Genomic DNA, 27,354 nt, shown 5'->3' with positions numbered 1-27,354 from the left:
CTTTGAGTCACTAGAGAAAAGCGCTATGTAAATATAATTATCTGAGAGCCAGATGCAGTCATCAAAAGAGCCACATCTGGCTCTAGAGCCATAGGTTCCCTACCCCTGCTTTAGAGATTGATGTCGGTTTTTGATACAGTGCCATCTGAGGGATCAAAGGTCACGGTCATTCAATGTCGGTTTCCGGCCATGCCGCTTACGTGGAGTGATTTCTCCAGATTCTCCGAACCTTTTGATGATATTATGGACCGTAGATGTTGAAATCCCAAATTTTTTTTGCAATTGCACTTTGAGAAATGTTGTTCTTAAACTGTTTGACTATTTCCTCACGCAGTTGTGGACAAAGGGGTGTTATTAGGCCAGCCAGCTTCTCCCACTAACAGTTAAAGTCACATTTTAAACCAAACAATTATGAGAATCTGGATCGGTTCGCAGCCGAGTGTGAAGCGACCGGAATGAGAATCAGCACCTCCAAGTCCGAGTCCATGGTTCTCGCCCGGAAAAGGGTGGAGTGCCATCTCCGGGTTGGGGAGGAGACCCTGCCCCAAGTGGAGGAGTTCAAGTACCTAGGAGTCTTGTTCACGAGAGAGGGAAGAGTGGATGGTGAGATCGACAGGCGGATCGGTGCGACGTCTTCAGTAATGCGGACGCCGTATCGATCCGTTGTGGTGAAGAAGGAGCTGAGCCGGAAGGCAAAGCTCTCAATTTACCGGTCGATCTACGTTCCCATCCTCACCTATGGTCATGAGCTTTGGGTCATGACCGAAAGGACAAGATCACGGGTACAAGCGGCCGAAATGAGTTTGGGTCTCTCCCTTAGAGATAGGGTGAGAAGCTCTGCCATCCGGGAGGAACTCAAAGTAAAGCCGCTGCTGCTCCACATCGAGAGGAGCCAGATGAGGTGGTTCGGGCATCTGGTCAGGATGCCACCCGAACGCCTCCCTAGGGAGGTGTTTAGGGCACGTCCAACCGGTAGGAGGCCACGGGGAAGACCCAGGACACGCTGGGAAGACTATGTCTCCCGGCTGGCCTGGGAACGCCTCGGGATCCCCCGGGAAGAGCTAGACGAAGTGGCTGGAGAGAGGGACGTCTGGGTTTCCCTGCTTAGGCTGTTGCCCCCGCGACCCGACCTCGGATAAGCGGAAGATGATGGATGGATGAATTATGAGAATACGTTGATGTTACAACTTGTAGTTTAAGAGAACCAATTCAAAAAAAAATTAATCACAATTAGAAGTTAGACTTTGTAAAAAATGCTGCACGGACTGAAGTTAAACAAGCCAAGATGAGGGCCCTGGTGTGTTTTGGAGGAGCCCAAAGTGCAAATTACAGCCAGTGTGTGAAAAAGCCACTTCTCAGAGAAGTGTGAAAACATTGAGGGGAAGAACAATGGCAGTAATATCACCAAAGTGTGCACGGAATTATACTGATTCAAGTGTAAATCATGTCTTTTGAATAATTAATCAGCTCTTATTACATTTTGCTTATTTTCTTTACATTTTAAAATAAATAATAAATAAATGGGTTGTACTTTTATAGCGCTTTTCTACCTTCAAGGTACTCAAAGCGCTTTGACACTACTTCCACATTTACCCATTCACACACACATTCACACACTGATGGAGGGAGCTGCCATGCAAGGCGCTAACCAGCACCCATCAGGAGCAAGGGTGAAGTGTCTTGCTCAGGACACAACGGACGTGACGAGGTTGGTACTAGGTGGGGATTGAACCAGGGACCCTCGGGTTGCGCACGGCCACTCTACCACTGCGCCACGCCGTCCCAATTTTAGGTAGACATTAAATAGTAACGTGGACCCCGACCTAAACAAGTCGAAAAACTTATTCGGGTGTTACCATTTAGTGGTCAATTGTACGGAATATGTACTGTACTGTGCTATCTACTAATAAAAGTCTCAATCAATCAATCAATCAATCAATCAATCAATCAATCAATCAATCAATCTCGTGTGAGAGGAAGGTGGGGCGGGTAATCATTTTGCAATGAAAACGATGGAAAGCGCCACTCTACATAGCATCTGACGCTGAGGTCAAAGATAGAATTGCCACAAAACACATCTTAAGATATTCAACACCGCCCCCCCAATTCGTCATGTTTCATGTGTCTGGTAAATCCCGTTTGAATCCCCTTCCTACATGTTACATTTATCAGTTTATTCTAAATGTTAAATCTAAATATTACATCGACATCTTAAAATGTAAATGTTAAGTCTAGATGTTGAATCCAAATCTAAATGTTAGGTCTAAATGTTAAATATGAATGTAAATTTTAGGTCCAAATGTTAAACATTTTAATATAAATTAGAAATCTAAATGTTAAATATGAATCTAAATGTGTCATCAAATGTAGTAAGTACATATTTAGAAAAATATGCAAATATTCTAGTGATGTCAGATAATATCGGACTGCCGATATTATTGGCCGATAAATGCTTTAAAATGTAAGATCGGAAATTATTGGTATCGGTTTCAAAAATATCGGTACCGGTTTCAAAAAGTAAAATGTATGACTTTTTAAAACGCCGCTGTGTACACGGACTGAGGGTGAAGAACAGAGCGCCAATAAACCTTAAAGGCACTGCCTTTGCGTGCCGGTTCAGTCACATCATATCTACGGCTTTTCACACACAAGTGAATGCAAGGCATACTTGGTCAACAGCCATACAGGTCACACTGAGGGTGGCCGTATGAGCAACTTTAACACTGTTAAAAATATGCGCCACACTGTGAACCCACACCAAACAAAAACGACAAACACATATCGGGAGAATATCCGCACCGTAACACAACATAAACACAACAGAAGAAACACCCAGGGTCCCTTGCAGCACTAACTCTTCCGGAACGCTACAATATACACCCCCCGCAACTCTCTACCCTAAACCCCGATTGTAGCTTAGTCGAGCTTTCACCACTGTTTGATTTCCTTGTATTCAAATTCTGAATGTTTTTATGCCACACACCATGCACCAACATCAAATTTTCATGTTCAGTTGCGGGCCGCATTTGGCCCGTGGGCCGCGTGTTTGAGACCCCTGACCTAAAGTATTTAATTCTGTAAGATCCAGAGACAAGCCTCAATAAATATGGTTTCACAAATACATATCATATTTCCTTGAATTGCCACCGGGGCGCTAATTAATTTAAAACCTCTTCTCCCTCCGGCGCTTACTATAGGCATGCAGTAAATTTAGGCCTGCGCTTATACATTTGAGTGTGATGTAAGGATACCATCATGAAAAGCACATTTAATTAAAAAAACGTTATTATGGTCTTACCTTTACTCATAAATGCAGTAAATGCAGCTCCTTCTGATCAAAAGCATCGATAACTTGTTTATAGAAGTCTTCCTTATCTTTCTTCAGTTTTAAAAGTCTCTCTGTCTCGATGGAGATCTTCCTTTATTACCTCCTGCTTCGATTGAAAGTCCAGTTTAGAATTTTTTTTCATTTTAGATATGTAATCCTCCATGTTAAAAGTGCAAGCGAGAGGAAAAATAAACGATCGCTGCTCACTCTTGCTGCTTCTTCTGCAGCCGAGTAGCCGCAAGAAGGATCACTAGCGCCCTCTACTACCAGGAGGCGGGAGTCATTTACTGACTCACATTTGACACACACAGCTATGGTATATTAATAAAACATAGCTGCTTGCTGTTCTTTTTAGCATATTCAATAGCTTCGACCATAAATCCTACTGAATAGCTCTTAATCTTCTTCCCTTTATGTGATTTCAAATGATTGAAATCAGCCTCCTCCATTTTGAAAATGATGACAGGTGAAGTGTCACTCGTGACGTGACGAGTTTGACCCTGCGGAAATTCTAGGCACATGCTAATTATTTGGCGAAACGTGTTTGACCCGGCGGAAATTCTAGACATGCGCTAATAAAAATAATATTTTGAGAAACGAGTTTGACCCGGCATTAATTCTAGGCAGGCGCATACTATATACCCGGCGGCAATTCAAGGAAATACGGTATATAGAGAAAAATCATCCCAGGAGTAAAATGTTACAGCTGCAAATTTGATTACGTTTCCTTTTTGGAGGGAACAAGGGTGTGTTCCAATGTTCTTGACTAACTAGCCCGTCACATTCAGGCTGCTTCAATTAAGTGACAGAAGCAAATTTGGGCTAAGTGGGTGGTTTACGCCTTCATAATTCAGCAAGAAAAAACATTGTAAAGCTGTCAAAATTGTAATCGATGGCAATATGTCTTTTCGCATGCTCTCTGGCCTTTTTAATTAGCTGCATTGCAAATCTACAGGTGTTTAAATCATCCGGTCGGCCCTCCGGCTTCCTGGACATTAGCTTGAGCAAATCCTCCGTGATGTGCGGGTCCATCCCAGCTGGCCACGGGCCAGGCGGGATGAGGCTAATCTAAGTATTGATTCAGCAAATTAAGTGCTTTTAGGCTCCTGGACTTCACCCTTTCCAGCATAAACAAGCAGATCAGCCACTCAGTTAAATTTCTTCTTCCACGAGCCAAAACATGAATTTTATCTGAGACATGAAAAAAAAAAAGCTGATATATTTATTTTTGCTTTAACTTGCGCTAATGTAGAACTGAACTATGATGAAACCCGCTTAAGTCGGTCGCCCAACTCAGCAAATCTAACATGTTTTTCTCATTACTTAAAAGTGCTGATATAAGTTGTTGTCTGCTGATATCATAAATTTCCATGTACCTGTAGTAGTTGCTACACACGTTGTAAATCACACACTGCAGGGTAAAATCACTTCTCGGGGCAATAAATTGTCAAGACTTACACAGATCGTTTTACCCTTCGCACAAGTTCAAATTAATAATTGGCCATAAGTCAACATTGGCAGCCACCTGTACTGTTCTGCGTATAGAAGTTGTGTACTGGGAGCCAAAATACTTTACTCACTTCTTGCACTGCTGATCTGATCACAAACTCCAACATGAAGTCCATTCATCCATCCATCCATTTACTTCTGCGACGTTCCCAGGCCAGCCGGGAGTCATAGTCTTCCCAATGTGTCCTAGGTCTTTCCCGTGGACTCCTACCGGTCGGATGTGCCCTAAACATCCGTTCGAGTGGCATCCTGACCAGATTCCCAAACCACCTAATCTGGCTCCTCTCGATGCGGAGGAGCAGCGGCTTTACTTTGAGCTCCTACCGGATGGCAGAGTTTCTCGCCCTATCACGGCTTGTACCCGTGATCTTGTCCTTTCGGTCATAACCCAAAGCTCATGACCAGAGGTGATGAGAGCCCAGCTCATTCACCTCAACGGATCGATACAGCGTCCGCATTATTGAATACGCCGCACCGACTCTCGCCAGATCCTTGTATTTGGCTGAGCTCCACTCGGGGATCTGGGACTTCTCAATAGGAGATGTATCTTAGAAGGTGGAGACTTGTAACCCTAACCCTTGGCCGGGATCTTCAGCTCTCACTGGATCGGTTCGCAGCCGAGTGTGAAGAGACCGGAATGTGATTCAGCACCTCCAAGTCAGAGTCCATGGTTCTCTCCCGGAAAAGGGTGGAGTGCCATCTCCGGGTAGGGGAGGAGACCCTGCCCCAAGTGGAGGAGTTCACGTACCTAGGAGTCTTGTTCACGAGTGAGGGAAGAGTGGATCGTGAGATCGACAGACGGATCGGTGCGGCGTCTTCAGTAATGTGGACGGTGTATCAATCCGTTGTGGTGAAGAAGGAGCTGAGCTTGAAGGCAAAGCTCTCAATTTACCGGTCGATCTTAGTCTTATCCTCACCTAAATAACAAGTAACGAAAACTTACTTAGAACGAGACATGAGCATGGATCATTAGCAAAGATAGCAAGGGTGTATAGAGGGTGATGAAAGAAAGATAATAGAACACTTCAAACTATCTCGCCCCGAAAAGGGTGGAGTGCCATTTCTGGGGAGGAGATCTTGCCCCAAGTGGAGGAGTTCAAGTGCCTCGGAGTCTTGTTCAGGAGTGAGGGAAGAGTAGATTGTGAGGTCAACAGGCGGATTTGGTGTGGCGTCTTCAGTAATGCGGACGTTGTATCGATCCGTTGTGGTGAAGAAGGAGCTGAGCCAGAAGGCAAAGCTCTCTATTTACCGGTCGATCTACGTTCCCATCCTCACCTACGGTCATGAGCTTTGGGTTATGACCGAAAGGACAAGATCACGGGTACAAGCGGCCCAAATGAGTTTCCTCCGCCGTGTGGCGGGGCTCTTCCTTTAAAATTGGGTGAGAAGCTCTGACATCCGGGAGGAAGTCAAAGTAAAGGAGCTGAGCTTGAAGGCAAAGCTTTCAATTTACCGGTCGATCTTAGTCTTATCCTCACCTAAATAACAAGTAACAAAAACTTACTTAGAACAAGACATGAGCATGGATCATTAGCAAAGATAGCAAGGGTGTATAGAGGGTGATGAAAGAAAGATAATAGAACACTTCAAACTATCTCGCCCCGAAAAGGGTGGAGTGCCATCTCTGGGGAGGAGATCTTGCCCCAAGTGGAGGAGTTCAAGTGCCTCGGAGTCTTGTTCAGGAGTGAGGGAAGAGTAGATTGTGAGGTCAACAGGCGGATTTGGTGTGGCGTCTTCAGTAATGCGGATATTGTACCGATCCGTTGTGGTGAAGAAGGAGCTGAGCCGGAAGGCAAAGCTCTCAATTTACCGGTCGATCTATGTTCCCATCCTCACCTATGGTCATGAGCTTTGGGTCATGACCGAAAGGATAAAATCACGGGTACAAGCGGCCAAAATGAGTTTCCTCCGCCGTGTGGCGGGGCTCTTCCTTTAAAATTGGGTGAGAAGCTCTGACATCCGGGAGGAACTCAAAGTAAAGCCGCTGCTCCTCCACATGGAGAGGAGCCAGATGAGGTGGTTTGGGAATCTGATCAGGATCCCACTCGAACGGATGTTTAGGGCACATCCGACCGGTAGGAGTCCACGGGAAAGACCTAGGACACATTGGGAAGACTACGGCTGGCCTGGGAACGCCTTGGGATCCCCCGGGAAGATCTGGACGAAGTGGCTGGGGAGAGGGAAGTCCGGGCTTCCCTGCTCAGGCTGCTGCTCCCGCAACCCGACTTCGGATAAGCGGAAGACGATGGATGGATGGATGGTTACAAACAGAAGAGTGAAAACACAAATGGGGGCAGCAATTGTTATCAAAGTGTAGTCGGTTTAAAAAAAGAAAAATCCTGAACCATCACCCATGTTACTTAGGTCAAGTGAATCTGCAAGCAGTGGTTTTAGCTCATGTCAACGTCAGTGAGCCAGTCCATAAAACCCGTTCCCCTTTGAATCATACTGACAGGAGACTGTCAGGTGGACCTATCCAAGTGACCTGGCACTTTATTGCCTTGCCGTGACACGTAGAACATGTGAAACAACTCCCTGCATCCTGTCAGCCATCAGAAAATTCATAAAAATCCAATCTCTTCTCTTGATATACTGTATCGACATCAGCATGCGCAGCTTGTCACACACACACACACACACACACACACACACACACACACACACACACACACACAGATTTTTCACTGCGAGCCATTAGCCAGATGAAGCTGTCTAAGTCGATCAGCAAACTGCTTGTTCCCCGTGATTTAACATCTGACGTCACCGAATACTCCAACACGGGGACCGGCCAAGGAAGCAAATGACACCTGCCTCGTTCTTTGCGTTGTTGCGTCTTGAGAAAAAAAAACAGCTGCGCGAGGCAAAAAATGGCCGTGCAAGGTGCCAACAATGTTTTAGTCTAGTTAGGTTTGGTCTCTCGCTTTGGCTTTTACAAAATATAGCATCAATATATAACCTGCACAGGGACCTTATGTCTTGCACTACAGCAATTTTTTAGAGTTTCATTAATCAAAATATTTGGTTTTATCACCATGTCTTGCTCTACCATGACTCTCTCCATCACTGATCCTCCATCTCCCTCCTTTGTTCATCCATCAAACTTTGCCCATCTTGCACCTCACCCCCTAAGACCGAAGCATTGAAAATTCACTTTTCAATCAATCAATCAATCAATGTTTACTTATACAGCCCTAAATCACTAGTGTCTCAAAGGGCTGCACAGACCACCACGACATCCTCGGTAGGCCCACATAAGGGCAAGGAAAACTCACACCCAGTGGGACGTCGGTGACAATGATGACTATGAGAACCTTGGAGAGGAGGAAAGCAATGGATGTCGAGCGGGTCTAACATGATACTGTGAAAGTTCAACCCACAATGGATCCAACACAGTCGCGAGAGTCCAGTCCAAAGCGGATCCAACACAGCAGCGAGAGTCCCGTTCACAGCGGAGCCAGCAGGAAACCATCCCAAGCGGAGGCGGATCAGCAGCGCAGAGATGTCCCCAGCCGATACACAGGCGAGCAGTACATGGCCACCGGATCGGACCGGACCCCCTCCACAAGGGAGAGTGGGACATAGAAGAAAAAGAAAAGAAAAGAAACGGCAGATCAACTGGTCTAAAAAGGGAGTCTATTTAAAGGCTAGAGTATACAAATGAGTTTTAAGGTGAGACTTAAATGCTTCTACTGAGGTGGCATCGCGAACTGTTACCGGGAGGGCATTCCAGAGTACTGGAGCCCGAACGGAAAACGCTCTATAGCCCGCAGACTTTTTTTGGGCTTTGGGAATCACTAATAAGCCGGAGTACTTTGAACGCAGATTTCTTGCCGGGACATATGGTACAATACAATCTGCAAGATAGGATGGAGCTCGACCGTGTAGTATTTTATACGTAAGTAGTAAAACCTTAAAGTCACATCTTGAGTGCACAGGAAGCCAGTGCAGGTGAGCCAGTATAGGTATATATGTATGTATATATGTATATAAAGGTATATACAGTACAGGCGTAATGTGATCAAACTTTCTTGTTCTTGTCAAAAGTCTAGCAGCCGCATTTTGTACCAACTGTAATCTTTTAATGCTAGACATGGGGAGACCCGAAAATAATACGTTACAGTAATCGAGACGAGACGTAACAAACGCATGGATAATGATCTCGGCGTCTTTAGTGGACAGAATGGAGCGAATTTTAGCGATATTACGGGGATGAAAGAAGGCCGTTTTTGTAATGCCGGATTCGGTCCTCCGTGGATGCGTCAGCAAGAACACAGCAAAAAGGTAAGAACTAAGGGATTTATTAAACAAAAGGAGCTATGAACAAAAACACGGATACAAATAGAAAAGGCAAATAAAAGCGCTAGCATGGAAAGCTAGGACAAACAAACCGAAGCACAAAGGCACACAAAAGGAAACACAAAACAACTAGCGTGAAAGCTAGGAATAAAATAAAAGCTTAGCGTGAGAGCTAGCGAAAACGAGAGTGAGAGACAAGTCGTAAACAGATGTATGTGAACAAACTAAGATCCGACAATCGGTGAACAGAAAACGCTGGCTTATAAACAGGTGGTGATTAGTAAAGACAGGTGTGCTGGAAAAGAGAGTAGCAGCTGAAACTAATGAGTGACCATGGAAACGAACAAAACAGGGACTAAGTATGTCAAACCGCAGAGTGATATAAAAATGGAAGAAAAATAACAATATGGTTGTGATCCGACCATTTTTTTCCAAGATGGCGCTGCTGTAGTGGCTGCTGTAGGCAGGAGCTCTGTGCTCTTGTCAATCAATCAATCAATCAATGTTTACTTATATAGCCCTAAATCACTCGTGTCTCAAAGGGCTGCACAGACCACCACGACATCCTCGGTAGGCCCACATAAGGGCAAGGAAAACTCACACCCAGTGGGACGTCGGTGACAATGATGACTATGAGAACCTTGGAGAGGAGGAAAGCAATGGATGTCGAGCGGGTCTAACATGATACTGTGAAAGTTCAATCCACAATGGATACAACACAGTCGCGAGAGTCCAGTCCAAAGAGGATCCAAGACACAGCAGCGAGAGTCCCGTTCACAGCGGAGCCAGCAGGAAACCATCCCAAGCGGAGGCGGACCAGCAGCGCAGAGATGTCCCCAGCCGATACACAGGCGAGCAGTACATGGCCACCGGATCGGACCGGACCCCCTCCACACGGGAGAGTGGGACATAGAAGAAAAAGAAAAGAAACGGCAGATCAACTGGTCTAAAAAGGGAGTCTATTTAAAGGCTAGAGTATACAAATGAGTTTTAAGGTGAGACTTAAATGCTTCTACTTAGGTGGCATCTCGAACTGTTACCGGGAGGGCATTCCAGAGTACTGGAGCCCGAACGGAAAATGCTCTATAGCCCGCAGACTTTTTTTGGGCTTTGGGAATCGTGTCATCCTTTTGTGTTTCCCTCTTGTTTTCATGTCTTATTATATTTTTTTGCCTTTTGGTCCGGGACCCTTTGGGACTGTGTGACAAGGGGTGGCACTTTCGTGACCTCTGTGGTGCTTTTTTTGTGGACTTCTGGATCTGCCTCCCTGGAGCCTTTTGGCCATGGAGACCAGCTGCTGGGTGTCTGCCACACCGGAGTTTGTTTGGAGGGACTGGAGGAGATGCGGATGAGGGGACAGGACTGTGGAGCTAGCACTGAGCTACTGGGACGGAGAGGCTCCGTGGTGTCTTGGCTAGGTGAGCAGGTGTCGGACACCTCAGTCACCTTGGACGTATCCTCGCTCATCCATGCGGACTGGACACTGGCCGAGAGTGGAGTCGGCTGTCTTGGTTGCTTTGTTGGGTCTGCTCCTGTCTCTGGCCACGCTCCCTCCTGCCCAGCAGACGATGGCGTGGAACACCGCAGTGGCCACCACAGTGGATATGTTTCTTTTACTTTTTATTCATAGCTGTATGTAGAAGTGTCTGCTTGTATCTGCTGCTTTAATGTCTTTAATGTCCTCTGTGTTCTTTGATGTTTGATGTTTCCCTCTTACACACATGGAAGAGGGATGTGTTCTATGGCTATGAGTTGTTTTTTTTCCCCCATGGCCTCAGTCTGGACCCCCACTCCAGGGCCCAGGCTAAGACCGATTTTTTTAATTTTATTTTAATCTTCTATTCTTTTCTCCCCCCCGCCCCCTTGTTTACCTGTATGTCATCTTTTTTGTAAGGGGCGCTGGAAGCCGGCAGACCCGTCAGCGATCCTGTTCTGTCTCCCTGTAATGTTTGTCTGATCTTGAATGGGATTGTGCTGAAAATTGTAATTTTCCTGACGGAATAAATAAAGTACTATCTAATCTAATCTAATCTAATCGGATCACAACAACTTTGCCACCTTCCCGAGATCCGACTCGTTAATCCCTGTTTAGGTTTTCCATCGTCGTTCACCCTTATCTCGCCATGTGACCCCTTCTCTCACCCGCTAGTTTGTTTGAAGTATTTGCGATGTGGATCGGCGGTCTGCGGTACAGGAACGTTGGTGTATTGTTCTTGAGTTAAGATAATGTTGGGTGAGCTACAAATCCCAAAACCAGTGAAGTTGGCACGTTGTGTAGATGGTAAATAAAAACAGATTACAATGATTTGCAAGTCCTTTTCAACCTATATTCAATTTAAGATACTTAACGTTGGTACTTGAAAACTTTGTCATTTTTTGCAAATATTAGCCCATTTGGAATTTGTTGCCTGCAACGTGTTTCAAAAAAGGAGGCACAATGGGCAAAAAAGGACAGAAAGTTGAGGAATACTCATTAAACTCTTACGGTTGTTGGAACATCCCACAGGTGAACAGGCTAATTGGGAACAGGCGGGTGCCGTGATTGGGTAAAAAAGCAGCTTCCATGAAATGCTCAGTCGTTCACAAACAAGGATGGGGCGAGCGTCACCACTTTTTTAACAAATGCCTGAGCAAATTGTTTAAGAACAACATTTCTCAACCAGCTATTGCAAGGAATTTCACCATCTACGTCACGTAATATCATCAAAATGTTCAGAGAATCTGGAGAAATCACAGCACGTGAGCAGCAAGTCTGAAAACCAACATTGAACGCCCGTGACCTTAGATTCCTCAGGCAATACTGCATCGAAAAGCGACACCAATGTGTAAAGGATATCAATTCATGGGCTCAGGAACAGTTCAGAAAACCACTGTCAGTAACTACAGCTGGTCGCTACATCTGTAACTACAAGTTAAAACTCTACTATGCGAAAAGAAAGCCATTTATCAACAACACCCAGAAACACCGCCGGCTTCACTAGGCCCGAGCTCATCTAAGATGGACTGATGCAAAGTGTAAAAATGTTCTGTGGTCTGATGAGTCCACATTTCAAATTGTTTTTGGAAACTGCGGACGTTGTGTCCTCCGGACCAAAGAGGAAAAGAACCCTCCGGACTGTTATAGGCACAAAGTTGAAAAGCTAGCATCTTTGAAGGTATAGCAGTGTATTAGTGCCCAAGGCATGGGTAACTTACACATCTGTGAAGGCACCATTAATGCTGAAAGGTACATACAGGTTTTGGAGCAACATATGGGGACGGCGTGGCGCAGTGGGACAGTGGCTGTGCGCGACCCGAGGGCCCCTGGTTCAATCCCCACCTAGTACCAATCTCGTCACGTCCGTTGTGTCCTGAGCAAGACACTTCACCCTTGCTCTTGATGGGTGCTGGTTAGCGCCTTGCATGGCAGCTCCCTCCATCAGTGTGTGAATGGGTAAATGTGGAAGTAGTGTCAAAGCGCTTTGAGTACCTTGAAGGTAGAAAAGCGCTATACAAGTACATTTATTTATATGTTCACATCCAAGCAATGTCGTTTTCATGGACGCCCCTGCTTATTTCAGCAAGACAATGCCAAACCATGTGTTACAACACCGTGGCTTCATAGTAAAAGTGTGCGGGTACTAGACCAGCCTGCTTGTGGTTCAGACTTGTCTCCCATTGAAAATGTGTGGTGCATTATGAAGCCTAAAATACCACAACGGAGACCCCAGACTGTTGAACAACTTAAAGGGGAACATTATCACCAGACCTATGTAAGCGTCAATATATACCTTGATGTTGCAGAAACAAGACTATGTATTTTTTTAACAGATTTCCGAACTCTAAATGGGTGAATTATGGCAAATTAAACGCCTTTCTGTTTATCGGTCTTTTAGCGATGACGTCAGAACGTGACGTAGCCGAGGTAACACACCCGCCATTTTCATTTTCACATTACAAACACCGGGTCTCAGCTCTGTTATTTTCCGTTTTTTCGACTATTTTTTGGAACCTTGGAGACATCATGCCTCGTCGGAGGGTGTAACAACACTAACAGGGAGGGATTCAAGTTGCACCCCTGGCAAGAAATCTGCCGCCAGACCCCCATTGAATGTACCAAAGTGTCTTCACATTTGACCGGCGATGCTAAGACAGACATGGCACAGAGATGTATGGATAACCTGCAGATGCATTTGCAACCATTAAGTCAACGAAATCACAAAGGTGAGTTTTGTTGATGTTGTTGACTTATGTGCTAATCAGACATATTTGGTCACGGCATGACTGCCAGCTAATCGATGCTAACATGCTACGCTAATCGATGCTAACATGCTATTTACGCTAGCTGTATGTACATTTGAAACTACACACCCACATTTAATGCGAAACCAACACTTACCAATCAACAGATTTAAGTTGCTCCAGTGTCACAAGATGCGAAAGTCCTGATCGTTTGGTCCGCACATTTTACCGGCGATGCTAATAAGGCAGCCATGCTATGGGCCACTTCATTAGGTACACCCACGCTATGGCCGAATAGCGTCAATAGCTATACGCGCAATAGCTTCAATTTCGTTTTCGCTATCTGTCTCCATACTCCGACCGGCTGTTTCAATTCATGCGTAATCTGTTGAAATCCGAGTCTGAATCCGAGCTAATGTCGCTATATATTGCTGTGGTAACCGCCATGTTGTTTGTATTGGCAGCACTGTGTGACGTCACAGGGAAATGGATAGTGGTTTCGAAGATTGCGAAAATAAGGCACTTTAAGGCTTTATTTAGGGATATTCCGGGACCGGTAAAATTTTGAAAAAAAATTCAAAAAATACAACAAGCCACTGGGAACGGATTTTTATTCTTTTTAACCCTTTTGAAATTGTGATAATGTTCCCCTTTAAGCTGTACATCAAGCAAGAATGGTAAAGAATTCCAACGGTAAAGCTTAAAAAAAATTGTCTCCTCAGTTCCCAAACATTTACTGAGTGTTGTTAAAAGGAAAGGCCGTGTAACACAGTGGTAAAAAGGCCCCTGTGCCAACTTTTTTGCAACATGTTGCTGCCATTAATTTTAAGTTAAAGATTATTTGCAAAAAAATAAGGTTTTTCAGTTTGAAAGTTAAATATCTTGTCTCTGCAGTATATTCAATTGAATATAAATTGAAAAGGATTTGCAAATCATTGTATTCTGTTTTTATTTATGAATTACACAACGCTCACTGGTTTTAGGTTTTGTATAATCCTTAACAGTATACATTTCTCCTGTATCGCTTCATTGTGCGAATGGCTCGATGCGCTGGCCAATTCCTGCACGCCCACCATGTCAGTAACTAAACCAGAATGCAGATCCATAAAATGCAAAAAGCCACTTTGCTGCAGTGTTTATACATTACACCCCCGCACATCGAATAGAGCCGTGTAGAATCCTCTGATGGACGCTGATCACATAAGTGCATGCTCACCATTGCTGTCTCTGAGCTTTTCTGAATAATAAGATGCTTGTTTCTCAGTTGCAATTAGAAAACAAGCTCCATGTCCTAAGACGAACATCCTCAACCTTAACCTAACATTTTGTTACGTGCATTGGAGTCAGTATTTTTTCAGATTACAAATTAACACCTGGACTGTTCCCACACCTACACACATGGCGCACTGTTGCCACAGCAATGGAGTAGAGTCTCTGCATGGCAGGCAGTAAAAGAATCACTTATTGATTGGAATGGAGGCTTGCTTATCATCAAGAGGAGCGTGATGGATGGACGCCTCTTCCTCCCTTCAAGGGAAATACTGCTCCATTAGAATAAGGGGATCACTTACATCAGTGGTTCTCAAATCGGGGTACGTGTACCCCTGGGGGTACTTGAAGGTATGCCAAGGGGTACGTGGGATTTTTAAAAATATTCTAAAAATAGCTACAATTCAAAAATCCTTTATAAATATATTTATTGAATAATACAAAATCAATCAATCAATCAATCAATGTTTACTTATATAGCCCTAAATCACTAGTGTCTCAAAGGGCTGCACAAACCACTACCACATCCTCGGTAGGCCCACATAAGGGCAAGGAAAACTCACACCCAGTGGGACATCGGTGACAATGATGACTATGAGAACCTTGGAGAGGAGGAAAGCAATGGATGTCGAGCGGGTCTAACATGATACTGTGAAAGTTCAATCCACAATGGATCCAACACAGTTGCGAGAGTCCAGTCCAAAGCGGATCCAACACAGCAGCGAGAGTCCCGTTCACAGCGGAGCCAGCAGGAAACCATCCCAAGCGGAGGCGGATCAGCATCGCAGAGATGTCCCCAGCCGATACACAGGCAAGCAGTACATGTACATGTAACGTGTGGAGTTCCCCAGGGTTCGGTCCTTGGCCCTGCACTCTTCAGCATCTACATGCTGCCGCTAGGTGACATCATACGCAAATACGGTATTAGCTTTCACTGTTATGCTGATGACACCCAACTCTACATGCCCCTAAAGCTGACCAACACGCCGGATTGTAGTCAGCTGGAGGCGTGTCTTAAACGTAGTCCGAGGTCACATTGTTATGGGAGACACACTGCATCCTATCAGTAAGATAAGAGTTAAACCAAGACAGGGCTAAGTCTGACATACCAATTCGTGTTTCGATACGTTCTAATATGAATGTAAGTTCATAAACTGTGGAAAGAAATGCAATATTCAGTGTTGACAGCTAGATTTTTTGTGGACATGTTCCATAAATATTGATGTAAAAGATTTAGTTTTTTGTGAAGAAATGTTTCGAATGAATCCAGATGGATCAATTACAATCCCCAAAGAGGGGACTTTAAGTTGATGATTACTTCTATGTGTAGAAATATTTATTTTATAATTGAATCACTTGTTTTATTTTTTAACAAGTTTTTAGTTATTTTTATATCTTTTTTGCCAAATAGCTCAAGAAAGTCCACTACAAATGAGCAATATTTAATAAATCAGAAACTGATGACATAGTGCTGAATTTTTCTTCTTTATCTCTTTTTTTCAACCAAAAATGCTTTGCTCTGATTAGGGGGTACTTGAATTTAAAAATGTTTTCACAGGGGGTGCATCACTGGAAAAATATTGAGAACCGCTGACTTACATCATACATCTAAGGCAGGGGTCCCCAAAATCCGGCCCGCGGGATATCCCAAGTTAAACGGTATAAATTGATTTTATTTTATTTTTCATTAGACTTTTTCTAAAATCTTTCCTTTGTAATGCATTTTACTCTCCCTAGCCACTCAGGCAAATCATTGTCAAAAAATGCATTTTCTCATCAATAATGTGAGATCATCAGTGGCAAGTGCACGCTCTTTCAGTCAATATGTGCGTGAGATATATATATATATATATAAATATATATATATATATATATATATATATATATATATATATATATATATATATATATATATATATATACTATAAAAACACTAGCACTTTTTATATTTGTAGCAACATGGTGGTTAACGTTTTGGAGACTTGTGTATGTGTGTGTATATATATATATATATACATATATATATATATATATATATATATATATATATATATATATATATATATACATATATATATATATATATATACACATATATATATACATATATATATATATATACATATATACATATACATATATATATATATATATATATATATATATATATATATATATATATATATATATATATATATATATATATATATATATATATATATATATATATATCATCATCATCATCATCATCAGCCGTTGTCAGTTCACTGCTGGACGAAAGCCTCAGCATGTTTCTGCCATTTGGCGTACTTTTCATGCTGGTTATTAGTCTACACCAGAGGTGCCCACACTTTTTCTGCAGGCGAGCTACTTTTCAATTGACCAACTCGAGGGGATCTACCTCATTTATATATATCATTTATATTTATTTATTTATGAAAGAGACATTTTTGTAAACAAGTTAAATGTGTTTAATGATAATACAAGCATGTGTAACACATATAGATGTCTTTCTTTCACGAAGACAAGAATATAAGTTGGTGTATTACCTGATTCTGATGACTTGCATTGATTGGAATCAGACAGTAATGATGATAACGCCCACATTTTCAAATGGAGGAGAAAAAAAGTTGTCCTTTCTGTACAATACCACATGAAAGTGGTTGGTTTTTGGCATCTAATTCATCCAGCTTCCATACACTTTACAAGAAAAACATTGGCGGCAAATTCCGTAGCTTGCTTGATTGACATTCACGGCACCCGAGGGTCTTGTGAGATGACGCTGGCTGCTGCCAGTTCATTATTATGAAAAAATGACAGAGAGGAAGGCGAGAAACACTTTTTATTTCAACAGACTTTCGCGCCGTCCCTTCCGTCAAAACTCTAAAGGCCGACTGCACATTTCCTATCTTCACAATAAAAGCCCTGCTTCATTCTGCCTGCGCTAACAAAATAAGAGTCTGGGAAAGCTGGCGTGCACAAGTGATGTGCACGCCAGCTTTCTGAGGGATCGCTTGTGCACGCCAGTTTTCCGAAGCTCTGTATTTAGTTAGCGCAGGCAGCATGAAGCAGGGCTTTTATTGTGAAGATAGGAAATGTGCAGTCGGCCTTTAGAGTTTTGACGGAAGGTACGGCGCGAGAGTCTGTTGAAATAAAAAGTGTTTCTCACCTTCCTCTCGGTCATATTTTCATAATAATGATCTTGCAGCAGCCAGCGTCATCTCACAAGACCCTTCGGTACCGTGAATGTCATTTAAGTGACATCTTGGTGAAGATTGATGATCACTAATTTTTAGGTCTATTTTTTTTTAAAAGCCTGGCTGGAGATCGACTGACACACCCCCCGCGGTCGACTGGTAGCTCGCGATCGACATAATGGGCACCCGTGCTCTACACCTTCCACGCTGGCTTGGTGCGGGTTGAAAGGGGTATTTTATATCAGAGATCCTTCTCCTCGACTAATTGCCTTACTGGGCTGTTGAACTTAGTCCGTCCTGTTTGTTGTCCGCGCCCCATTTACCCAGGGACCCGCTCAGCTTTATGGTGCTGACCGCCCGCCAGTCACAAGAGAAGGTGCAAACGGTTCTTTGTGTGCATTTTATAGACGTTAGTTGGGACTCACTAACCCCACACACAACCTCCCATCTCATGCCTGGATGTAGTTTAACGTCATACCCAGGACACATATATATATATATATATATATACAGCCCGGCCCCCGACTAAATTGTTTTAACCTAATGCGTCCCCCGAGTCAAAAAGTTTGGGGACCCCCAGATCAAAGGGTTCCATGCATTAAATATTCAATTAATAATACAATATGTACATAATGATTGATTAATGGAAACATAGTGTTATGATCCGCTGCCCGGATCATATTATGATTTCGATTTTTGAGTCTGTTTGTGTTTTCTGTTAGTTTGGACTCCCTTTGTTATTGTTTGTCCACCGGTGAGTTAGTTTTGTCACCATAGTAACATATTATTTTCACCGGCTGCGGGTTCCAGACGCACACCTGTGTTTGTAATCACTGTCACTATTTAAGCCTGCCTTCTCCCGTCAGTCGGTCTGGCTTTGTAATTTGTTTCACGCAACAAGTTTCAACTTCTGTGTTCCTGCTCGCTACCAGCTAACTTCCACGCCAGGTCCTTCTGTTTATGCTAGCTCCCATGTTAAGCGCCTTTTGTTTTACCTTCTGTGCTTTGAGCAAGTGTTTCTTTGTCATAGTCTGATTTACTTTTAAATAAATCATTTGTTCTTACCTGCACGCTGTGTCCGAAGCCCGACTGCATCCCTTGGGAGAACGAAACCCGCATCACCATGCGACCCGGTCGTTACACATAAACCATTCAGAGTCAGATTCAGAGTCATTCTAAAACCGTAGGCTAATCTAACTTGTGAAATTACGACTTCTAAAATAACTCATAATGTGGCTCACTAGTGGACATGGCCTCATGTGCCTAAAGCACTCTGTACAACATTTCAGCATGTTTGATCCGGGTACAGTCAGCTCCTGGACAGTCTGTGGTGCAATGTGTCAACAACATATAGTGTCCCAGAGGGGCTTAATTGGATTGGATTAGTAAAATCAATACTTATGTCCTCTAGAAACAGCTGACACACTCCATCCACATGAACCTAGGGCCCGCTGTACCAGCATATGATCTGATAGAGGGTCTGAGCTACAGTATCATCCCTCCAAGGATATGACCCCCAACTAAACTGTTAAACTGGAGGATGTTGCAGGAAATTAAACTTTCTACACGACATCCCTGAAATCTGTCATCAACTATCAATCAATCAGTCAATGTTTATTTATACAGCCCTAAATCACAAGTGTCTCAAAGGGCTGCACAAGCCACAACGACATCCTCAGCTCAGATCTCACTTAAGGGCAAGGAAAAACTCACAAGACAGTGGTATGTCAATGTGAATGACTGAGAAATTTTGGAGAGGGGAGACCGGATGCAATGGACGTCGAGTGGGTCCAGCATAATATTGTGAAAGTCCAGTCCATAGTGGATCAACATAATAGTGAGAGTCCAGTCCATAGTGGGGCCAGCAGGTGATCATCCCGAGCGGAGACGGGTCTGCAGCGCAGAGATGTCCCCAACCGATGCACAGGCGAGCACTTCATCCATCTCCACTGGACCTGTGCCCCCCCTTCCACAAGGGAGAGGAGGGCAGAGTAGAAATGGCAGATCAACTGGTCCAAAAAGGGGGTCTATTAAAGGCTAGACTAGTATACAAATTAGTTTTAAGTTGGGACTTAAATGCTTCTACTGAGGTAGCATCTCTAACTGTTTCCGGGAGGGCATTCCATAGTACTGGAGCCCAAATAGAAAACGTTCTATAGCCCGCAGACTTTTTTTGGGCTCTGGGAATCACTAATAGGCCGGAGTTATTTGAATGCAGATTTCTTGCCAGTACAATCAGCAAGATAGGATGGAGCAAGACCGTGTCGTATTTTATACGTAAGTAGTAAAACCTTAAACTCACAGGAAGCCACTGCAGGTGAGCCAGTATAGGCGTAATATGATCAAACTTTCTACAAGTAAGAAGGTCCTTCTACCCACCATGGACCGTTGGACCCCTACCAGTCTGTGATGCTTTCCCCATCGACATTGTTGCAGTAGAGAAGGCCAGTAGAACTAAAATACTCCCAGTACACATTTATGAGGACCACTACTGATTGACAAAAGCTACAAACTACCCTTGAAAAAGGCTGAGCAGCGTCTCTGTCCATCGCAAACTGAAGAAGACGAGAATGCCCCTAATCATCATGCACTCCTACTGTGGCACATTTGAAATCATCCTGACCAGCTGGATCAAAGTCTGGTCCCTAAGCATCATGTACTATTATCGTAAAGCTCTGCAGTGCATAGTGGGCATGGAAGGTAAGATTATTGGGAATTCTTCAACACCCACTGAGCACTCAGGATTGTGGGTTACCACATCCTGTTTACTATCAGAGAGAATTCATCCACCAGTCTCCAGGCTTGCTCCACCAGACTCTGGAACAGTTTTGCGTACCAAATTGTGACGGGACTGAACTTTTTTCATTACTTTCTACTAGTTAGTTGGTAAAAGAAAAAGACAATGATTTATGAGGTTATAATATAATATTTTTAGTTTGACGCTTTCCATCCATTTTTTCTACCGCTTATTCCCTTTTGGGGTCGCGGGGGGCACTGGCGCCTATCTCAGCTACAATCGGGCGGAAGGCGGGGTACACCCTGGACAAGTCGCCACCTCATCGCAGGGCCAACACAGATAGACAGACAACATTCACACTCACATTCACACACTAGGGCCAATTTAGTGTTGCCAATCAACCTATCCCCAGGTGCATGTCTTTGGAGGTGGGAGGAAGCCGGAGTAGCCGGAGGGAACCCACGCATTCACGGGGAGAACATGCAAACTCCACACAGAAAGATCCCGAGCCTGGATTTGAACCCAGGACTGCAGGACCTTCGTATTGTGAGGCAGACGCACTAACCCCTCTGCCACCGTGAAGATTTATGAGGTTATAATATAATATTTTTAGTTTGATGCTTTCCATTGGTCAGATTTCCAAAAACAGTGGTGGTTTTCATTAGTAATATCTTCCAAAAGGTCAAATGAAGACAGAATTGTACCAAAACCAAATAAATGTTTTTTGCAGATGTATTCGGTAATGTATTGCGAATGTTTGGCAAAACTTTTTGTCGAAAACCGAATTGTACAGAAAGTTTTATTTTCATTGCCTCCCAACATAACTCTATGGTCACTTGTTTTTTTTTTTTTCACATTACAGCAGTCTTTTTTTGTTTATGTGTGTTACCATGGCAACAGCTGTGCCAGCTGCCCCGGTGAACGTGTCGGTGACCCAATTAAGAGCCCACTCAGCCATGGTGACCTGGAATATCCCTCAAGGAGACACAGTCATTGGCTATGCCATCTCGCAGCAGGTATGTCGTGTAGATGTGTGTGTATATGTGTGTGTTTGTGTACGAATGTGTGTGGTTTACTTTCGGGGACTTGGTCAACAAGCTTAAAAATATGATGTGAAGTGAAGTGAAGTGAATTATATAGCGCTTTTCTCTAGTGAATCAAAGCGCTTTACATAGTGAAACCCAATATCTAAGTTACATTTAAACCAGTGTGGGTGGCACTGGGAGCAGGTGGGTAAAGTGTCTTGCCCAAGGACACAACGGCAGTGACTAGGATGGCGGAAGCGGGGATCGAACCTGCAACCCTCAAGTTGCTGACACGGCCGCTCTACCAACCGAGCTATACCAACCGTGGGCTCTTCAACCACAAAATGTTTCCATTGTGGGATGAAAAAAGTATCCATCCGTCCATTTTCTACTGCTTATTCCCTTTGGGGCCGCAGGGGGCGCTGGTGCCCATCTAAGCTACAATCGGGCGGAAGGCAATTACACCCTGGACAAGTTGCCACCTCATCGCAGGGCCAACACAGATAGACGGACAACATTCACACTCACATTCACACACTAGGGCCAATTTAGTGTTGCCAATCAACTTATCCCCAGGTGCATGTATTTGGAAGTGGAAAGAAGCCAGAGTACCCGGAGAGAACCCACGCATTCACGGGGAGAACATGCAAACTCCACACAGAAAGATCCCGAGCCTGGGATTGAACCCCAGACTACTCAGGACCTTCGTATTGTGAGGCAGATGCACTAACCCCTCTGCCACCGTGAAGCCCCTAAAGTATCCAATCCAATCCAATCCTTCTCAATCCAGGACCTTCGTATTGTGAGGCAGACGCACTAACCCCACTTCCACCGTGAAGCCCCTAAAGTATCCAATCCAATCCTTCTCAATCCAGGATCTTCGTATTGTGAGGCAGACGCACTAACCCCACTGCCACCGTGAAGCCCCTAAAGTATCCAATCCAATCCTTCTCAATCTGTTCCAAATCAAAATGATTCTCACTCCTGAATGGTTGAAGACAAATATTTCAGGGTTAAAAACAGAACATTTTATTCATGGAAATTAGTCAAGATTTAACTATCAATACGACTTGCGAGTGTTGCTTACGTCACCTTACCGCTCAACATCATATATGTATTTTAGTTCCGAGAACTATACGTTCCCACAGGCCTGTGTGGTTTGTGTTCCCACCACATTTCATAGTTCAGGGTAGCTTGAAAATAAACAGACAATAGTAGGTCAGATTGCTTTAGCTAAAATATAAGTAAATACAATACAAAGCAATAACATACAAAACGTTATCATTTAAAAACAAAGTGTACCAAAGTTTACATAAAATGTTGTTTGTCCACAGTGTCCAACAGTCAGAAAGTGGTCTTCTCAGGCAAGTTATTGTTATCCATTTCAGGTGTAAATAACCATATATATAGAATACATGTCAGTGTTTATCTTACAGCAGTAACTGTCAGGCTTGGACTTGGTCTTGGTTTGTTTTCCCGAGGTGCAAAGAGAATGGAGTGGAAACGGCGTGAAGGTAAAGAAATCTTTATTTTAACACTAAAACTAAAAACAGGAACCAACAAAAAGCGCGCATAATGGCGTTACAAAAAACTGGGCTATGAAACAAAAGACTAGCACAAAGGCTATAAACTACAAACATGAAACAAAAACACTTGCGCGGTGGCATGAATAACAAAAACTTACGTGGACAAAATGGACAGCATTGCAAGGCATGAAGCAGATAATCGAGGGCGTGAATGAGGTGATGTTGCCAGACTGACTAGCTGGTAACTGTGGCTTAAATAATGAACATGATAAGTGAAAACAGGTGTGAGACAAGACAGGTGAACTGATTGGTTGTCATGGTAACAAAACAGGGAGTGGAAAAAAAAGGAAATTAGAGTCCAAAGGGTCAAAAGCACCTGGTATTCCTCGGCAGTCTCCCATCCAAGTACTAACCAGGCCAGACACTGCTTAGCTTTGAGGACAGATAAGATTGGGGATGCTCAGTGTAATATGGCCATACAAAACTCATGATCAGACATGACAGAAAACTAAATCAGTTGGCATGGTAAGACAAACAAGGAAATGCAAAACAAAATGTCCAAAAAACTAAACATAGCATGACCAAAACAAAACATGAACCATAGGCGTGGCAGTAACATGAAAACATCAGATTTAGCGTTAGCCTTTTAACATTAGAATTTCTTTCTCTTGGGTAGAGGCTATTAACTACACAAATGTTGTGTCACCGTCTACTGTTACAACATGTAACAAAGTAAATAGTTTATTTGGTTTACCTTCGTTCCACTCGTTTATGGGCTCCTCTTCCTCCTCAAAAAAGTCCCGTTATCCATACAAAGTCCCAGTCAACAGCTCCATTTTCCGCGTCGAAGTCCGCCTGTATACCAAATATTCTTCTGCCAATATGTTTAGAGTTTGTTCACTTCTTGTTGCTTCATGTATCAAAATGAAGAGTGTAAAATTTTGTAAACATTACGAACTTGCACACTAGTTTAAACACTAAAGCTGAGTAAAACTCTGCAGGATAGTTCAACTAACAAAATAAAGTTACAGTACCAATGATTGGGTACTTTACCCGTGTGGCAAAATTATTCTCTTCATTCGACCCATCCCCTTGTTCACCCTCTGAGAGGTGAGGGGAGCAGTGAGCAGCAGCGGTGGCTGCGCCTTGGAATCATTTTTGGTGATCCATCCATCCATCCATCATCTTCCGCTTATCCGAGGTCGGGTCGCGGGGGCAACAGCCTAAGCAGGGAAACCCAGACTTCCCTCTCCCCAGCCACTTCTTCTAGCTCTTCCCGGGGGATCCCGAGGCGTTCCCAGGCCAGCCGGGAGACATAGTCTTCCCAACGTGTCCTGGGTCTTCCCCGTGGCCTCCTACCGGTTGGACGTGCCCTAAACACCTCCCTAGGGAGGCGTTCGGGTGGCATCCTGACCAGATGCCCGAACCACCTCATCTGGCTCCTCTCGATGTGAAGGAGCAGCGGCTTTACTTTGAGTCCCTCCCGGATGGCAGAGCTTCTCACCCTATCTCTAAGGGAGAGACCCGCCACACGGCGGAGGAAACTCATTTCGGCCGCTTGTACCCGTGATCTTATCCTTTCGGTCATGACCCAAAGCTCATGACCATAGGTGAGGATGGGAACGTAGATCGACCGGTAAATTGAGAGCTTTGCCTTCCGGCTCAGCTCCTTCTTCACCACAAAGGATCGGTACAACGTCCGCATTACTGAAGACGGCAGTGAGAGGCGACGGGCTGGGGTGGCAATTCTTGTTTCCCCCCGGCTCAAAGCCTGTACGTTGGAGTTCAACCCGGTGGACGAAAGGGTGATTTAACCCCCAATTCCAACCCTTGATGCTGAGTGCCAAGCCGGGAGGTAATGGGTCACATTTTTATAGTCTGTGGCATGACTCGGCCGGGGTTTAAACTCTAACCACTAGGCCACTGAATAGGTCATCAGTGTACTTCCGCACACAGATGGCACACATAGGTTCCTGCAACTCAAGTTCCTCTTGTGCTTCTTTCTCTCCGTTGTCAAGTATCTTGTAACAGAAATACCCAAAAACTTGACTGTGCGCAAAAGTTCCTGCTCGAACTTTCCAAAGTCCTACTTGGCGACCAGAAACAAATCCTTGCAATAGTATCTATGGTGGGGAAAAAAAGAGTCTAATGTTTTTTCACTCTTGTAGTACGTATTATGGAAGTTCCGTACTGTATACTGATGTTGATATGTTGTTTAAGTTATCTGGTTGATTGTTATGGTACTCCTAAATCTCGTGAACTGTTGGGTATGACATCTTCATAAGATCTCCACGAAATTGTTAGACTTTCTCACATCACAACTTTTGAAAGTCCATGTATGACAACCAGTGAACGTAGCTTTTAGAATTTCAATTCAACAATTCTATAAACCGGACTGAGGCGGCAATGAAAAATATGTTTTGCTATCTCAGGAGAAAAGTGCTCCTTTCTCCACATCACAGAAAGGTGTTTCGTTCGACAAATTTTACGCTCGATTCTCCAATATTCAGTTTTTTTACTGGTTGCCAAAAACCATTTGGATTAGCACATATCTTTACAGCTTTGTGCAGTAGAGGACTGGGTGACTGGATTCGAAACTTGACCAATCTAAACAGAGAAGGTTTCTGAGCACCTTGACCAATCAATCAATCAATCAATGTTTATTTATATAGCCCCAAATCACAAATGTCTCAAAGGACTGCACAAATCATTACGACTACAACATCCTCGGAAAAACCCACAAAAGGGCAAGGAAAACTCACATCCAGTGGGACGCCAGTGACAATGCTGACTATGAGAAACCTTGGAGAGGACCTCAGATGTGGACCAAAAGCAATGGATGTCGAGCGGGTCTAACATGATGCTGTGAAAGTTCAATCCATAGTGGCTCCAACACAGCCGCGAGAGTTCAGTTCAAAGCGGATCCAAGACAGCAGCGAGAGTCCCGTCCATAGGAGACCATCTCAAGCGGAGGCGGATCAGCAGCGTAGAGATGTCCCCAATCGATACAGGCGAGCGGTCAGTCCTGGGTCCCGACGAGCGGTCCATCCTGGGTCTCGACTCTGGACAGCCAGTACTTCATCCATGGTCATCGGACCGGACCCCCTCCACAAGGGAGGGGGGGGACATAGGAGAAAGAAAAGAAGCGGCAGATCAACTGGTCTAAAAAGGAGGTCTATTTAAAGGCTAGAGTATACAGATGAGTTTTAAGGTCAATCAATCAATCAATCAATGTTTATTTATATAGCCCCAAATCACAAATGTCTCAAAGGACTGCACAAATCATTACGACTACAACATCCTCGGAAGAACCCACAAAAGGGCAAGGAAAACTCACACCCAGTGGGCAGGGAGAATTCACATCCAGTGGGATGCCAGTGACAATGCTGACTATGAGAAACCTTGGAGAGGACCTCAGATGTGGGCAACCCCCCCCCTCTAGGGGACCGAAAGCAATGGATGTTGAGCGGGTCTAACATGATACTGTGAAAGTTCAATCCATAGTGGCTCCAAGACAGCAGCGAGAGTCCCGTCCACAGGAAACCATCTCAAGCGGATCAGGTGAGACTTAAATGCTTCCAAGAGGAGAAGAATGCAGATCTACACTGGCCTGTACACAACTTTAGATTGACGTAGTGTTTTATTCATAAAAAATGACTGACCCAATAGGCTCCAATGTAGTTTTGACGAGGATAGGGCACCTTTAAAGCCTGACATGTTTAACTGTGAGAGTTTCTCTGGTGGCACCTAACTTGTCACACTTCCTGTCTCATGTCCACAAAAAGATCTCGTCTGTTTGCTTGGCTACACTCAAGGTTTCACTCGCCCACAGTTTGGCAGCAGATACCAGCTGCGATCTAAGTGGGCGTCTTCAAGTGGAAAGGATTTTACCCGCTGCCTGTCTCACAGGCCAATGACAATTTCTTTTAAATCTTTTGTATTTATTTTTTCAAGTCACCTTCTGTCTGACTCCTAAACTTTCACTAAGACTTGCTGTGGGATGGGAAAATCTTCTGGCATCGCTTCAAAGAGTCAGAAATAGTGAAGCTTTTATCTGATGCCGTTTCTCCTCAGTCCAATCCCAAAAAGCGAGTTGGCATTTTCCGACAATCAATTGAATTGCCGAGGGAGATGCTTTCACACACTGCAACATCCTGAGTGCCAAGGAGACGCAGGACAGGAAAACTGCAGACAAAGCCTCAGTTTTGCATTTCTTAAATCCCAGCGCGATTACGCAACGCTCTGT

General features: G+C 44.0%; 1 protein-coding gene across 2 annotated transcripts in view; it reads left to right on the top strand.

Moving 5' to 3' along the window:
• The window catches only part of LOC133544368 (fibronectin type III domain-containing protein 4-like), a 55,145-nt gene that overhangs the window by 5,157 nt on the left and 22,634 nt on the right, over positions 1 to 27,354 (top strand). For both annotated transcript variants that reach the window (XM_061889604.1, XM_061889603.1), the window contains exon 2: positions 21,458 to 21,573. In XM_061889604.1, the coding sequence (XP_061745588.1) occupies positions 21,458 to 21,573 (116 nt within the window). The remainder of the gene's footprint in view (positions 1 to 21,457; positions 21,574 to 27,354) is intronic.

Source organism: Nerophis ophidion, linkage group LG27, assembly GCF_033978795.1.
Source record: "Nerophis ophidion isolate RoL-2023_Sa linkage group LG27, RoL_Noph_v1.0, whole genome shotgun sequence".
In the NCBI taxonomy this organism is placed as follows: domain Eukaryota; kingdom Metazoa; phylum Chordata; class Actinopteri; order Syngnathiformes; family Syngnathidae; genus Nerophis; species Nerophis ophidion.
Note: the sequence above shows the minus strand (reverse complement) of the source record. Positions and strands in the feature narration are given on the sequence as shown.